This window comes from Misgurnus anguillicaudatus, chromosome 14 (genome assembly GCF_027580225.2).
Source record: "Misgurnus anguillicaudatus chromosome 14, ASM2758022v2, whole genome shotgun sequence".
Lineage (NCBI taxonomy): Eukaryota > Metazoa > Chordata > Actinopteri > Cypriniformes > Cobitidae > Misgurnus > Misgurnus anguillicaudatus.
The window spans coordinates 6,428,556-6,442,672 of NC_073350.2; the positions used below are offsets into that span (position 1 = coordinate 6,428,556).

The following is a 14,117-nucleotide window of genomic DNA, read 5'->3' on the forward strand; positions in this document are numbered from 1 at the left end:
TGCAAACCTGATATTGACTCAATGGCATCAACATTGACAAATCAACGATTCCCAACATTGTTTCAATGGTTGCATGCTATCTGGGCAGACTCTCTCGAAGCAGTCACGAGAAGTCGTCAGATAGCTTTGTGAAATATTTTCTAACATTAGTGTTCAAAACTTCACAAACACAAAACTCGTGTTCAAACTAACATATTCCAACAATTTCCAGAATTTTAACATGCTTATTTGCGAAAATATAGTTGTTCTTTTCCAGCGGTGTCTGCCATCTTGGTCGAGAAGTTTCACCAGCTCGCAAGGTATCCTGGGTAATTTCATCTCCCACTTCGTTTTAAGCCTGCATCGGCCCTGACTACATTTTGAGGGTTGATTCTAAGGGGAAAATAGCACTCCGTCTTGCTCCCTAAAGTAATGGGACGCCCTATCCCTACATGTGCACATGCAAAAACGAGGGTTTGGGCAAAAATGTAGGGGAAGGGGAGGTATTGGGACGGGCCCTAAGAGACTGGTCATTGGTTGAAGATGTTTAGTTTGAAGTAATGGCTGCATAAGGAGGTGCCAAAAGCTACTAAATAAAACGGTTTAAAAACTTATGTACAAGACAAAATTTCAGTGAGATATTGTAAATCACTTTTGTAAATAATGACAAAATATCTTCTTATTGTTTGTGACCATCATTTAGAACGTCTACTTTACAAATTTAAGTTTGGATGTACATTTGAAACGGGTATTTTAATTTTTTACACAAAACAATGACCATGTCTGGAGGGTTTGCGACCTTTCCATCAGCATTGTACGTAATTTTGCAAATATTTAGACTTCATACGAAAAGACAAAAACACTTCTTTAATAAAACAAAATCACAGTCAGAAATAAGTTTATCTTAGATTAAAAAGGAAAACAAACGTTGTTTGTCATTTACACCACAGGGCTGCTGAATGTTTTATGTTCATTGGTTGAGAAATGTTCCACGGTTATGCATTATTTTTCGATAAACACACACCTGACCTGTCAAACGTCTTAAAGTAACTACCAGATGAATGTCTGTGGTAACCGTGGTATAAGCGGGATAATTGACACCAGCCCTATAAATTATTTGAAAATAATGCACCTCAGCTTTGTGTCGTGACGCATTACCACCTTGGGTGTGCATTATTTTCAAATAATTCAACTGACCGTAATCAATTATTCCTTACATAACTTGTTTTTAATAAAAAGGTTAATGCAGTCACATAATGCACTGTTGGGAGTGTTGATCTTTTAAAGCGCATTATATCTGACTAAGATCAATTAGAGGAATTAAACAAGTGCCTAGCTTTGCAAATTGCATCTTTTCAATATTGCTCTGAGAATCTGAGAAAAGCTGGGGCGAAATATAAAGATTTTATGTATAGCTCCCTAAAATTAAGAAAAGCAAACAAAAGAATGTTTCATAAGAAGAAAATAAGCCCATCTACACACGTCTTCACAAACACTTTCAACAATTTCACACCTCACATTGTTCGTTTTGGCAGCTCTAGAAGTGTCAAGGACACAAAGCGGGTAACAACAGCGTAAGTGTTAAAATTGCCATAAGGAGGACCCATCTGGTGCCAAGAGAGCTGAGGAGGAGATCTTGTCTGCTGCGGGCACAACGCATGTGCGGCTCAATCAAATAGCCTATCATGTTTGTCTCTTAACATCATAACTGGCTCCCTGCAATGTGTCTTATCTTCTAGCTAAGCGTCCTGGCAGAATGCTCCTCATCCACACAGCAGGGGAACCTCCTTCATCCCGTCCCAAAAAACACACCAACGCACATGCACACAGTCATTACATGCACTTCCTGAGGTGTGAAGACAACAATAATAGGTGAACGTGAAGAACTGCACCATATGACATCAAATATAAAACTAGTTTACAAGGAAACGTCTATGTTAAGTCAAAGCAATTTCCGTACAAACTATCGAAAGGGACAATGTCTCATTTGTGGAGCAATAGACCAGCTGTCTCCAGTACCCCACAAAGACCGGCCTCCAGTTAACCAGCAGGAGCACAAATCACACAAAGGTCTTTATTGATCTGCTTTAGGGTCTCTTAATAGCCGGAGAGATTGGAGGTGTTTTAGGGATGGTCTACATTTGTAGTGTCTATACTCTTTTGACAATCACCCCCCAAACCAGAATCAGCAGAAGGTCATTTCACTGTGGCTATTGATTACTTATTTCACATTCATTCAGCATTGCGTGGAGATGTAATCGATGTCTTGTTACTGGCTGGTCAAATCAATATATGTATCGTCTTTAAAACATCAGTTCTTCAGAAGTGTGCTTCTTTTAATTGGAACAGATTCTGAATTAGCAAGCAAAAACGAATATGATCTTAGAAATAGTGCCAAACACATTTAGGATGAAAGAAATATGCATACATTTATTATAGCACCGTTTCAGAGCTTTGCAACTGCAGGAGCTACCAACAGCATTCATTAATGCCAAAACTAAATATGCATTGGAAATAATGTGTTCTGCATTCCTAAAATTACAGTTTTTCTATGTAACATCCCTACAAACTTTACACTTACACATTAATAGATAGATATAAAATAACAACGTATAAATGTTATATAAATCTGTCTTTAGACGCAAGTTAGATCTGACAAGTTTTGATATACCAAGACAACATACCAGACCCAACATTGGTTTCCAATCAATCCTTAAAGTCAGACATCACACTACAGATGTATAATGATGAGTGAAACTCAAAAGCTGCATTTAGTGTCAAATTGAAATTCATCTGTAATTGCAGCTTTCATAACAAGCTGCCCTTCAATTCAAGACATACAATTATGAACATAAGGGGGAAATAATTTTTTCTTTTGCTCTTCTCAGTACACAGTGGCTTGAGACGCATTTTAAGTGTACTACTTTTATATTACTAATAAAAAAAGTGTTTATTAAAAATAGTAAAAAACGATTTTGTTAATTGGAAAATAGATGATAAATGAATAGCAATTAAAAATAACTTAAAGCATTTAGAAGAAATTGTGTATTATGGTATGTTATCCATTTATATTTGTGACAAAATACGTTTTGCAATGGTTAAATTTCAAGGCCAAATTGTAATCGACACCATTTGTCCAAGAAATAACTATTGTTTACTATTTTGTATAATAGAAATACAAATAATACTGATGTAAAGACGGACTGGAATAGGAGGAGAGGTAAAAGTTGTGGTTTCTTTTAGGTCTACTAACCAGTAACCAAAGAAAACCAGTCAAACGCAAACAAACACGAAATAGGTAACAATAATTTATGACTGAATATAAGAGCAGGTATCATACCGTGTTTTAATCCGTTGAGCAGGAGACGCGTGAAGAAGCGGACCATAGACGCTGAGCTGTTCTCGCGCTCTGAGAGAGAGACTCAAGCGCGCTCCCCGATGCGCGCCGCTGTGAGAGCTGATGTCAGTGATGATGATCACAAATCGGGTTTACCGCGCAAATCTCACTACTTTTATACAAAAAAAAAAAAAAAACCGACGACATTATAAAACGACGGAATTACCTGGTGATCACTCTCAGAGAAGGTAATTAAACTACAATTTTAAGGGTTGACTTCATTTACATTTCATTAATAGCATTTTTATAGTGTTAGCTTTACAATTCATATATAGGCTATGGGAAGAAAATGGTCAAATCAATCAGAGACCCGCATTCGTTACAAACAGGTTTTCCCACATTTTCTCCTCAGGAAAAAAAATAAGAATTTAAAATATAAGCATAACTCCTGCCAGCATATTAGTTCCCTGCAAACATCTGACATCTCAGGAGAAAAATTATACTGAACTAATAAACAAGCAAACGGCCTACGACAAAATGATAGCTAATGCAAATGATTGCATCAGCTTTTAAAGAGAATCACGGGGTGCAGTTTATAATCTCGACTATTAAAATCAAATGTTATCAACTAAAGAACTTAACTTAATTTACTTCTTCTTTTTCACTTCAGGTGAAAAAATGTATAAATTATAAAAGAGCTGGTTATCAAATATTACAAACAAAACAAGTCCAAAAGATGTCATTATAACGTCTTTGTCTAAGGTTTAAAAGACGTCCACTGAGTAGCCAGAATTTGCAATGTCTTTTTTAGACATCTTTTTTGTGTTGAAATTAGACGTCCTACTGACATGCTTGTTGAACGTTTAAAAGACGTCCACTGAGTATCCAGAATAAAAGTTTTTGCAACGTCTTTTTTAGACATCTTCTTTTGTGTTGAAATTAGACGTCCTATTGACATGCTTGTTGAACGTTTAACAGACATTTACTGGGGAGCCAGAGAGAACGTTCATGCAACGTCTTTTCTAGGCGTCTTTTTTGTGTTGAAATTAGACATCCTACCAACATGCTTGTTAAACGTTCAAAAGACATCTTTTAAAGGATGTTTTTTAAAATGTTCATTATTGAAATCCAAGTGACATCCTTACAGGATTTTTCGATGTCTTTGCAGACATCTAAAAGACATTCATAAAATGTTTAATCAGGTGTACCATTTTCTTAAGGCCACAGTTCAATCCGGTCTTACCACCAAATATATTACACAAGGTTTTGGACATCAACACTTTTTCAGGTACTGGATGACAGTGTGCACATCTACTGCTTTAAAATTTTAAATAATACCTATCCCCTTGGCTGACATGAATATATCCAAGAACTATAGGCGTGTAGAGACATCTCGTTATATGGGTCACAATATGATATTTTATCAACAAAGTTCAGGAGGAACCCGTTCAAATAATCAACCTAATCACCTCAACTACGACCAGCTGTCAACAATCAGCAATCAGGTGTCCACCTGATCGGCATCAACAGAAACCTATATAGACTGTAAATCAACTCACCCTCATTCCTCGATAGTTTCAGCATCCCTCCACCTCCCATTCTCCGCACGAATGCCTAGTCACCCTACTAACCAGAACGGGGGGGGTTGTTCTGGGATCAGGCCTAAGGGTGAGCCCGGAACCCTCTCTCCGCAAGGCCATTAACGAGCTCAGAGCCCTCTCCTCGGACAGCATGCCAAGTACGCATATTAATAACCCTGTTCTGAGTTATTTGTAAGTGTGAACTCGTGAAATGTGTATGAAAGATGAGGAGGACAGTGACTGGTAACACCTAACATAACTTTTGTAGATTAAGGGTAAATACAGATAACAGATGAGAACTGACAATGAATAAAGACAATGGTGAGTCTATATAGAGTCCGAGTAATGGTGAACAGGTGAAGACGATAATCAAAGATGGTGGTTGAGGGGGTGCAAAAGATTATGGGTAATGTAGTCTGGAGAGTGAGGGCAGACGATCCCTGCGACCTTGGGCCATGAAGAGTAGGAGGGGGTTCTGGAGGCCGATGGATTGCCAGGAGGAGGAAGATGAATGCAGTCCTGGATGGGACCTTGATCAGGGAGATACATGAGAAGCCATGAAGAAGTGGAAGGAGCCATCGTGCAGAAAGACTGTTCCAATGTCGAGGATCCACTGAATTTCAAATAAGGAATGAGTCCTTCGTTCAAAAAATATCCCATATACAGGAAAGGATGCAAATTTGTATCATTCGCACTCTCAAATCACCCACAATCCTATGCAATCAGCGCCGAAAGCACACATTTTCACTGACGTAATGACATGCACTTGCTAGCTTGTTCCATTTACGTGTTCTCCAAATGCTAAAGAGGAGCCTCGCCTAGCCTCTGAAGAAAGTGACTTGGAAAGACCAGTTTTGCCAAGGAAGTATCCTTGACATTGAAAAACACCTAGGGCAGTGCTATTCAAATCTTACCCTGGAGGGCCGGAGCACTGCAGAGTTTAGCTCCAACCCTGATCAAACACACCTGAGCAAGCTAATCAAGGTCTTCATGATTACTAGACAATCACAGGTGGATAAGTTTGATTAGAGTTGGAGCTAAACTATGCAGTGCTCCGGCCCTCCAGGGTAAGATTTGAATAGCCCTGACCTAGGGTGCCGGAGAGCCAAGGCTTTTATTGTGGCCAGCTTAAGTCACACCTGTGCAATTATCATGCTGTCTATAAGGGGTTGTAGTCTGACGTTCATACACTGAACCTGTACTGCATGTCCACAGATGCCCATAAGGTGAACCAAACAGACGTTGATACACTGAACCTTTTTAGCACATTTACGGACATCCAAAAGAGGTGCAAGGGTGACGTCTAGTCACTGACCCTGTTTTCCATGTTCACAGATGTCTATAAGGGGTTGTAGTCTGACGTTCATACGTTGAACCTGTACTGCACGTCCACAGACGCCCATAAGGTGAACCAAACAGATGTTCATACACTGAACCTTTTTAGCACGTCCATGGACATTCAAAAGGGGTGCAAGAGTAATGTCCACACAGATGTTTAAAAGCGGGTCTAAATTAACGGACGTTATACAGACATGATCTAAACATCTCCCAGACGTTCCATGTTTGGTGGGTTCCTGGGGTAACAACCTGGTTACAGTATGCAAACATAGGCTACTTACAGTTTTTCTTAAAACAATCTCAGTAAATGTGCTGTAGAGAAAACATAGATCAAAAAAGCGAAAGCTTTCTGTAACATCCTGTGTCATTTGACTATGTTCACACTGTCAGTTTAAGTCCGATTTTTGTGCATGTCTAATTTGAATGACTGACTGTCCACCAGAGGGGAAGCTACATTAAGTGGGGGCCCCAGGCAAATTTAATCAGTGATGCCCTATTAAAATATTTTTCTTAATATATCTTCATTAACCAGACATAATTATACAACACACAATAAATAGTCAAAACACATCTAACAGAACATAAAGTGTTTATTTTAATCCAAATAATGTCAGTATTTATCTTAAAAGAAGACACAACATAAGCTTTGAGGTACAATACAATCTTTATATTTATAATATGCTGTCACCTCAAATTTATGTGTGCATCATTCCCGGTACCGCCTTTTTCATTTCAGCCTGAATTAATACCTGCTTACACTATAATACATGCTGCTGCTAACCCTAGCTAACCAGTTATTATTTTACCAGTATTTCATCTAGCAAATAATTACATGTAGCGAAATGAATATGAAATTGACATCTAAAGTATGAGTCATTATTATCCTTACAGTAAGTCATCATCATCTCGTCATTCCTTCTCTTCGTGCTACTTCTTTCTTTCTGGCTGCCAGACGGATAAATCCTCTTTATGTTTCAAATCATGCATTTTCTACAGTAATGTGAATTTAATATGCTACGCCTTAAAACAGGCTGCAAAAGCATCAAGAGCATACAAGAGGGGGCCCCACAAAAAGATAATCGGGCTGATTTGGGGCTGATTTCCCCCCTTCAGACAATCCTAGCTATTTCCCATGTTATTAAATATTAAACATGTTTAATATTTATGATCAGAAATCCTGATGTGTGGGGGACCCCCCGAGGACAAACGCGCGCACGCTTTTGAGATTATCACGTGAAACGTAACATTATCCAATCAGGAAGCAAGATGATGGAAGACGGAAGCAGCACAAAGTAAAGTTGATGCAAAGTGAACTTGTACAGACCATGTTCCCGCTGTCTCCACGACTTCACCCAAACCCTTTTTTCCCCTTGAATTTTCTGTGAAAATCGTTCCAAACACAATCATTAAAATTTCTTCCTATATGTCATCTGCCATGCTTATTTTAAAGTCTCGCAAGGTTTTGCGAGATTTCCTGTGTTCAAAGTCGAGACTCTGGTTGAAAATCTGTTCGTGTGTGGTGTGCTGTCTTTGAGATATCATGGCATACCACACATTATAGGAGCAAAACGGTTAAATCTAGGATTTTTTTGTCCTCATGTTTGTGGTCTATCTATCACATTTTGAAAATCTTATAAGATGTAAAAAGTCTTTTGGTGTGTACCCAGCATAAGGGGGATGTAGACATGTGGTTGTGTTACGTATTATTAATACATACATTTCGGATTGTTTAAATGATCAGGCCAATATGCAGAGCCCCAGGCATTTGCCTTATCTGCCGTATTGCTGTCCACACTGTGTATCACAACTGTTCAGATCCGATTTGTGTTCTATGGCGCCTTTTTGTTTTCTAATAGCTGCATTGGTTTCTATAGCAATGATGTTGCATGGAGGTGTTTAAAATTGGTTTTGCTTGAGTTCATGCAGTGTTAATTTCGTGTGATATCAAAAAACAGCGATAGCAAAGTGATTTCTAATCACTCTTACAGTACTTTATAGGGGTGCAATGGTTCTCAGTAAAGAATCGAACTGTCCTATCATCCTCCCACGGTTCAGCATGCACATGCACTGCAGTACATGTGTTTGATTCAACCACGCATCAATTCAAACACTAAATGTGTTCCTAAAATATGAAAAAAGCCGCGTTTCTGGACTACTGTGTCTAATTAAGCAGCGGCAGAAATATAGGTGGGTGTCATATTTTATTCCTTTCTGTTGTGTCCCTTCACACATCACCTTGCTTCTGAAGTTCTGACTCAACAACGTCTGACGTGTTTACATTTTATATGAGAAGGTAAAAAAGTCTAAAGTTATGCTAAATCTTCAATTAGTGTTCAGAACTAAAATGAATTTCCAGAAATGTTAATAGGATTAATGGATTTGTAAAAATCTGATGTCACTTGAGTCACTTGTTCGTTGATACTTATGTTGTTTGTGACTCTATTTCAGTCCATTTGAGTGCATTGAGCTTTTCCTCCATTGGATGAAAGATGTTTGGTCTCTGTTGTCACAGTGTCAACTGATTGGTAAAGCTCAGGAGGTCTGTTCTACATTCTCTTTAAAAGACAGTCTGAAGTATGATACTGTAAAAGCTGCTATTCTTCGTGCATATGGCATATAGACAGCACTATAAACATCCAGTCAGACCTTTGTGGAGTTTGCCAGAGAAAAGGGAAAAATTGTTTAAGAGAAGTGGTGTATGTGCTAGCAAAGTTAATGATTTCAAAACCTTGCGCAAATTAATTTTGCTGCAAGAATTAAAAAAAAAATGTTTGCAGGATATCAAGTTTAGCCCACGAACAGTCGAATCAGCGTGGGACAGCCGAATCAGCAGATTCCACCTGCTCCCCTGTCTCCCGTTCCTGTTTTTGGTGAGCACATTATTGTTGACTGTCTCGGCCCATTACCTGAAACGAAATCAGGAGACAATTTTTTGCTTACAATGATGTGTACTGCCACTCAGTTTCCTGAATCGTTTTCCTGTGTAAATCACTGCACCTGTCATTGTTAAGATGATGATTAAATTCTTCTTGACTTTTGGAAACACTCGCTATTACTCCGCTATTACCAGCCTGAAAGCTAGGGCACGATGTAGGGTGGGTATGATCAAAATCTTATATAACATGGTAGAGTTTTCTTTTTCTTTTAAAGGTGTCATATTATGAGGTTTATTTAAGATGTAAAATAAGTATTTGTTGTCCCCAGAGTGTGTATGTGAAGTTTTAGCTCAAAATACTCCACATATAATTTATTATAGCATGTTAAAATTGCAAATTTGTAGGCCTGAGCAAAAGTGTGCCATTTTTGGGTGTGTCCTTTAAAATGCAAATGAGCGGATGAAATTCAAACACTGATCACAATGATGGTGGTTTGTTGTAATTGAAACTCAATTGTGTTGTCAATTCCTTCTTTTCTCTCTCTTTCTCTCTGCACAAAATGGCAGTGCTGTGGTTGGATAGTGCAGATAAATGGGGCGGTATTATTGTAATTGGCCTTGCTACCTACCTCACAAAACAGGCGAAATCTGAACGACCCAATTTTTACATGTTTGCAGTAAATGGCTTACCCAAACTAAGTTACTGGGTTGATCTTTCTCACATTTTCTAGGTTGGACAACTTGGTGAACATTTTTGGCTTTAATTTACCAGCACCCATGAACAATCCTCCTCTCTAGCACTCTGTACCGCGTTACCATAACAACCCTACACCCCACAGTTAACAGTGAATGAGCACACATAACACCATTATCTCTACTATAATTCTTAAATAAAAATGGTATGTTATAATGCATTATTTTCAAGAGGATACCCACGTGAAAAGTCTTTGTGAAACCTGCTTGGCACACCTGCTCTCTCATATAAATGCCAAGGATCTGGTGAAGCAATATCATAATGTAATTCAGTTTATTGTTCTGTAGTCCTTATAATAAGTTGCTGGGACGCAAAAGAAAGTCTGCTGCAAAGTGAACTGTTTAGGGAAAAGTAGTTTAGGACGTACGTATGGCTATTGAATCCATGCATTACTGTAGGACTTTAAAGGGACTGCTGTATGTGTTAATAAAAAAAAAGTACTTAAATGTGCAGTGTGTAAATTTTAGCGGCATCTAGTGGTAGGGTTGCGAATTGCAACCAATGGCTTAGTACACTGCTCACCCCTCGCTTTTGAAACACATAGAGAAGCTACGGTAGCCACCACCAGACAAACATGCATCGTCAGAGACAACTTAAAGGCAGAGTCCACGATGTTTGAAAGCCAATGTTGATATTTGAAATCACCTAAACAAACACGCCCCTACCCCAATAGAATCTCAACCTTCTGTTGATAGACCCGCCCCACACATACGCAACCCGGCAAGGATGTTGGTAAGTAGACACGCTCCTTACTGCTGATTGGCTATAAGTGTGTTTTGGTAGTCGGCCCGTCTCCTTTTCCAAAGCGTTTTTCAAACATCGTGGACTCCGCCTTTAAGGGCTTCTGTAGAAAATTGGCGGCGCAAAATGGCGACTTCCATGTAAGGGGACCCTCAGTGTATGTAGATAAAAAGGTCTAGTTCTAAGATAATAAAACATAACGTTTCATTATGTAAGGTCTTTATACACCCCTGATAATATAGTTTTGTCAAGAGATCCTTCTCAAAATTACACACTGCACATTTAAAGCACTATCTGCACCTGTATCTTGACGTTATATTTATCAATTTTTCATTAGTTTCTCTGTTCTTATTTTATCATCGACAGTTTACTTGGTAATTATTTAATTACTTGAGAACTTTTTACTATTAATTTAATATTACACAAGCATTTATGTTATTCTTAGTGGTCACATCTGATTGAAGCCAATCCTTTATTCAGCCGATCTAACTCCATGGGAACAGAATAAAATTGTAGTTTGGGTTTCTCTGACAACTGTTGTAACAGCCAACAGCACAACATATCCCGGGTATATTGTAATCTTGTTGTAAACCGTCTGGGAGTGTTTTATTGATCTTCCTCTAGTTGTGGCTGCTGTGACCATAGACTAAAACAGGGCGCGCAACTGTGACCGGATACAAAAATGGCAGCGACAGTGACGTCACATTCATCCTAATCTTATTGTGCACAATTCAGTAAATAACTTGCTCTGACTTTCAGCTGATTTCCCCTCAAAACCTTTGTCACATAGAGACTACTTTATCCACTGCAAATTCATTGGATTGTTCATTTTTATTGTTCAAAATACCTGTTTTCAAACAAAATGCGTTACAGTAAAGCTGCTATATGGTATTTTATTATTGGAAAAATGCAGAAAAAACAAAGACCCCAACTCAGTGTAGACATTGTAAAATATATTTAACAGAATTACATATGATTGTCAAGTGAGCATATTTTTGTAAAATACTGAGCATCTCAAGTACGTGTCAAGATATGCAAATTAACAGTAAATTGTATGTACATGCTTACATTATATTTACATTGGACTTTACAAAATTTCACAAAAAAAGAATGCTTTAGTAAACCAGATAACCGAGGACAGCTTCAGTCTGAGAGAGTGAGAGAGAGTCAACTTTCCACAAGGCATCAGATTAGCTTTGTTTATAATGGCCATTTCCAAACAATTGTCTGACACACATTTTAGACTATAAATCCAAAACCTTTTGACAGAATAATGTACACACTGTGCTTACAATACTGAAAATGTGTGACATTTTATACACGTTTTATCTGGACAACACATATATAACCAACACACACAAGGCAATGTGTGCTTCTTACTGTGTAACATAGCCCTGAAAATACTGTGCTTTGACTCTTAGTGCCCACAAACAGATGATTGTGTTATACCTAAAAACACAGGACAATACTATGAATGGATATTTCTTTCTCTTACACACACACACACACTCTTTCTCTCTCAGGAATAATATTGAGGCAATGCTGTGCTGTACAACCCTGAAATGGATTTTAGATTACAAAGATCGCCACAGATGGCAGAAAGCGAGACCCGCTTAGACATGAGGATAAATGTGGTAATATCTGAAGCAGGCACTGCATACTGTTTCCTTTCAAAAAATTCTGGCACCATAACACCTCACAAATTCAGATTAAAACCCTCGCTTTAACATGATCCCTCATCAAATCACTTTTCGTAGAGGTCTTGTTATAATACAACACTGACATCTAGTGTTAATAGGTGCAAATCCCATTAAAATACTTTTTTGTTTTTCTATACATTTAACTGCAACACTACTTATATGACATCCAGATGGTAAAAAAAACACGGGATCACATAAGTTGTTTTATCGCTTGTCCAAACGCCAACTGCTTTGTAAAAAGAACGCAGTTCAGTTCACTTCAGATGGGTTACCACTGTTCTTTGCACGCTCAAGGCATAAATGCATAAAAAATTGGCTTTACGCCTCCACAGCAGAAAAAGCTTGATGTATCAAAAGAGCGCAAAATCATTGTCACTACAAAAGTTGTCATGGGAACAGTGGCACTTGCTAAATAAAATACAATGCCAGCTGGATGAGATATACTTTAGTGTTACAGTGAGCTAAATAATTAGCAACATACGCGTTTCATTTGACAGCGGACTGCTAGATGAAAAGACAAAGACAAATAATCCTGCGGTGCTTCAAAAGAAACAATAAAACGAGACACATTTCTTAAATGCAAATAGGGTTGCAAAGCTATGGAATTTTGAAAATATTCAAAATTGGGAACTTAAGGAATTAAGGAAGGTGATTTTGGGGTAATTTATATAAACTGTATCACATACAAACATAAGCTTCCTCATTAGCATTAGCACAATTCCCATATAATCCTGTGTAATTTCCATGGAAAGTTTCCATATTTCCCAGAATTTTGCAACCTTAAATGCATAATTTTACAAACTATTTGTCTCGGTAGATTTAAGACCTGATTCAAAACCATTCACAAATGTTAAATTTGCCATTCCCTTCCATTCTAAATCCACCAGGAGTGTCAGTCGACAGCAACAGAATCCTGAGAACAATAAAATTTAATTTCATCATGAGAAAAAAACCCACAGCTGTCATCTAATTGCTATAAGGGAGGCGACGGCAGACACGAACATTCAATTTCAGAGCAGGCACACACGACCGCCCCCTTATTATTGATTTTGATTAAAAAAAAGTCCAGTCCCCCCAACACCTGAATACAATCATCATGTGTATCTCGGGTAGAAAGACAAAGAACCAATGATCACATTTTGCATTTTAAAGGCTTCCGATTTTACCCATCAAAACCCCTTTATTATCCTAATGATATCCTTGGGATTTATCAGGGACTTCGTATTTGAAAACCACGCTGAAGAGTTTTCCTCCGAGACGCTCGGCCAGCCAGGAGTTCTTGATGACGGCAAGTTTAAGGCTCTCACAGCTGAGCATGGCGTAGTAGTTTGTGTGGATGGCCCTGCCCATTCCTTCGATGATCACCAAATCTGTGCCACGTTCCCTGACAACTGTGGCCAGGACTTTGTCCAGGCGACTTTTAGATGAAGAACAAATGAAAGGATATCGCTTCAGACAGACAAGACTTGACAATACACATTAATAAATGTATGCTTTAGCCTACAAATAACAGAAAACAGTGTGTACCTCAAGTCTAAACAAGGGGAGCTCGAACCATTCTGCACCAATGCAAGTCTGTCTTCTCTGACCGCAGCCCTGGAGAATGGAAAACAAAATTAAATTAAACGTTTTATTGTCATGTTATGTTGGAGGAGGAGAGAAAGGGGCTATTTTAAAGTATTGCAGTATTTTACCTTGTGGCACTTTATCGATAATCTTGCACCAAAAATCAATACTACTTTGTGGTCATTGAGACTAAACATTTTTCTTAATCATGTAGTATTTTAAAGTCATGTTACTTATGCTGTTCTGG

General features: G+C 38.2%; 2 protein-coding genes across 6 annotated transcripts in view; both read right to left on the reverse strand.

Moving 5' to 3' along the window:
• Positions 1–3,464, reverse strand: part of draxina (dorsal inhibitory axon guidance protein a) — a 30,504-nt gene extending 27,040 nt beyond the window's left edge. For 2 of the 3 annotated variants that reach the window (XM_055184554.2, XM_055184552.2), the window contains exon 1: positions 3,320–3,464. The gene's annotated coding sequence lies outside the window, so the exon portion shown is untranslated. The remainder of the gene's footprint in view (positions 1–3,319) is intronic. The other variant, XM_055184553.2, reaches the window with a different exon arrangement.
• An 8,013-nt stretch (positions 3,465–11,477) lies between these two features.
• The window catches only part of pank4 (pantothenate kinase 4 (inactive)), a 29,593-nt gene continuing 26,953 nt past the window's right edge, over positions 11,478–14,117 (reverse strand). For 2 of the 3 annotated variants that reach the window (XM_055185221.2, XM_055185220.2), the window contains exons 18-19: positions 13,832–13,900; positions 11,478–13,721 (exon numbers count right to left, since the gene is read on the reverse strand). In XM_055185221.2, the coding sequence (XP_055041196.1) occupies positions 13,493–13,721; positions 13,832–13,900 (298 nt within the window). In that variant the 3' untranslated portion in view covers positions 11,478–13,492. Of the gene's footprint in view, positions 13,722–13,825; positions 13,901–14,117 lie in introns of those variants that run through there. The other variant, XR_008638890.2, reaches the window with a different exon arrangement.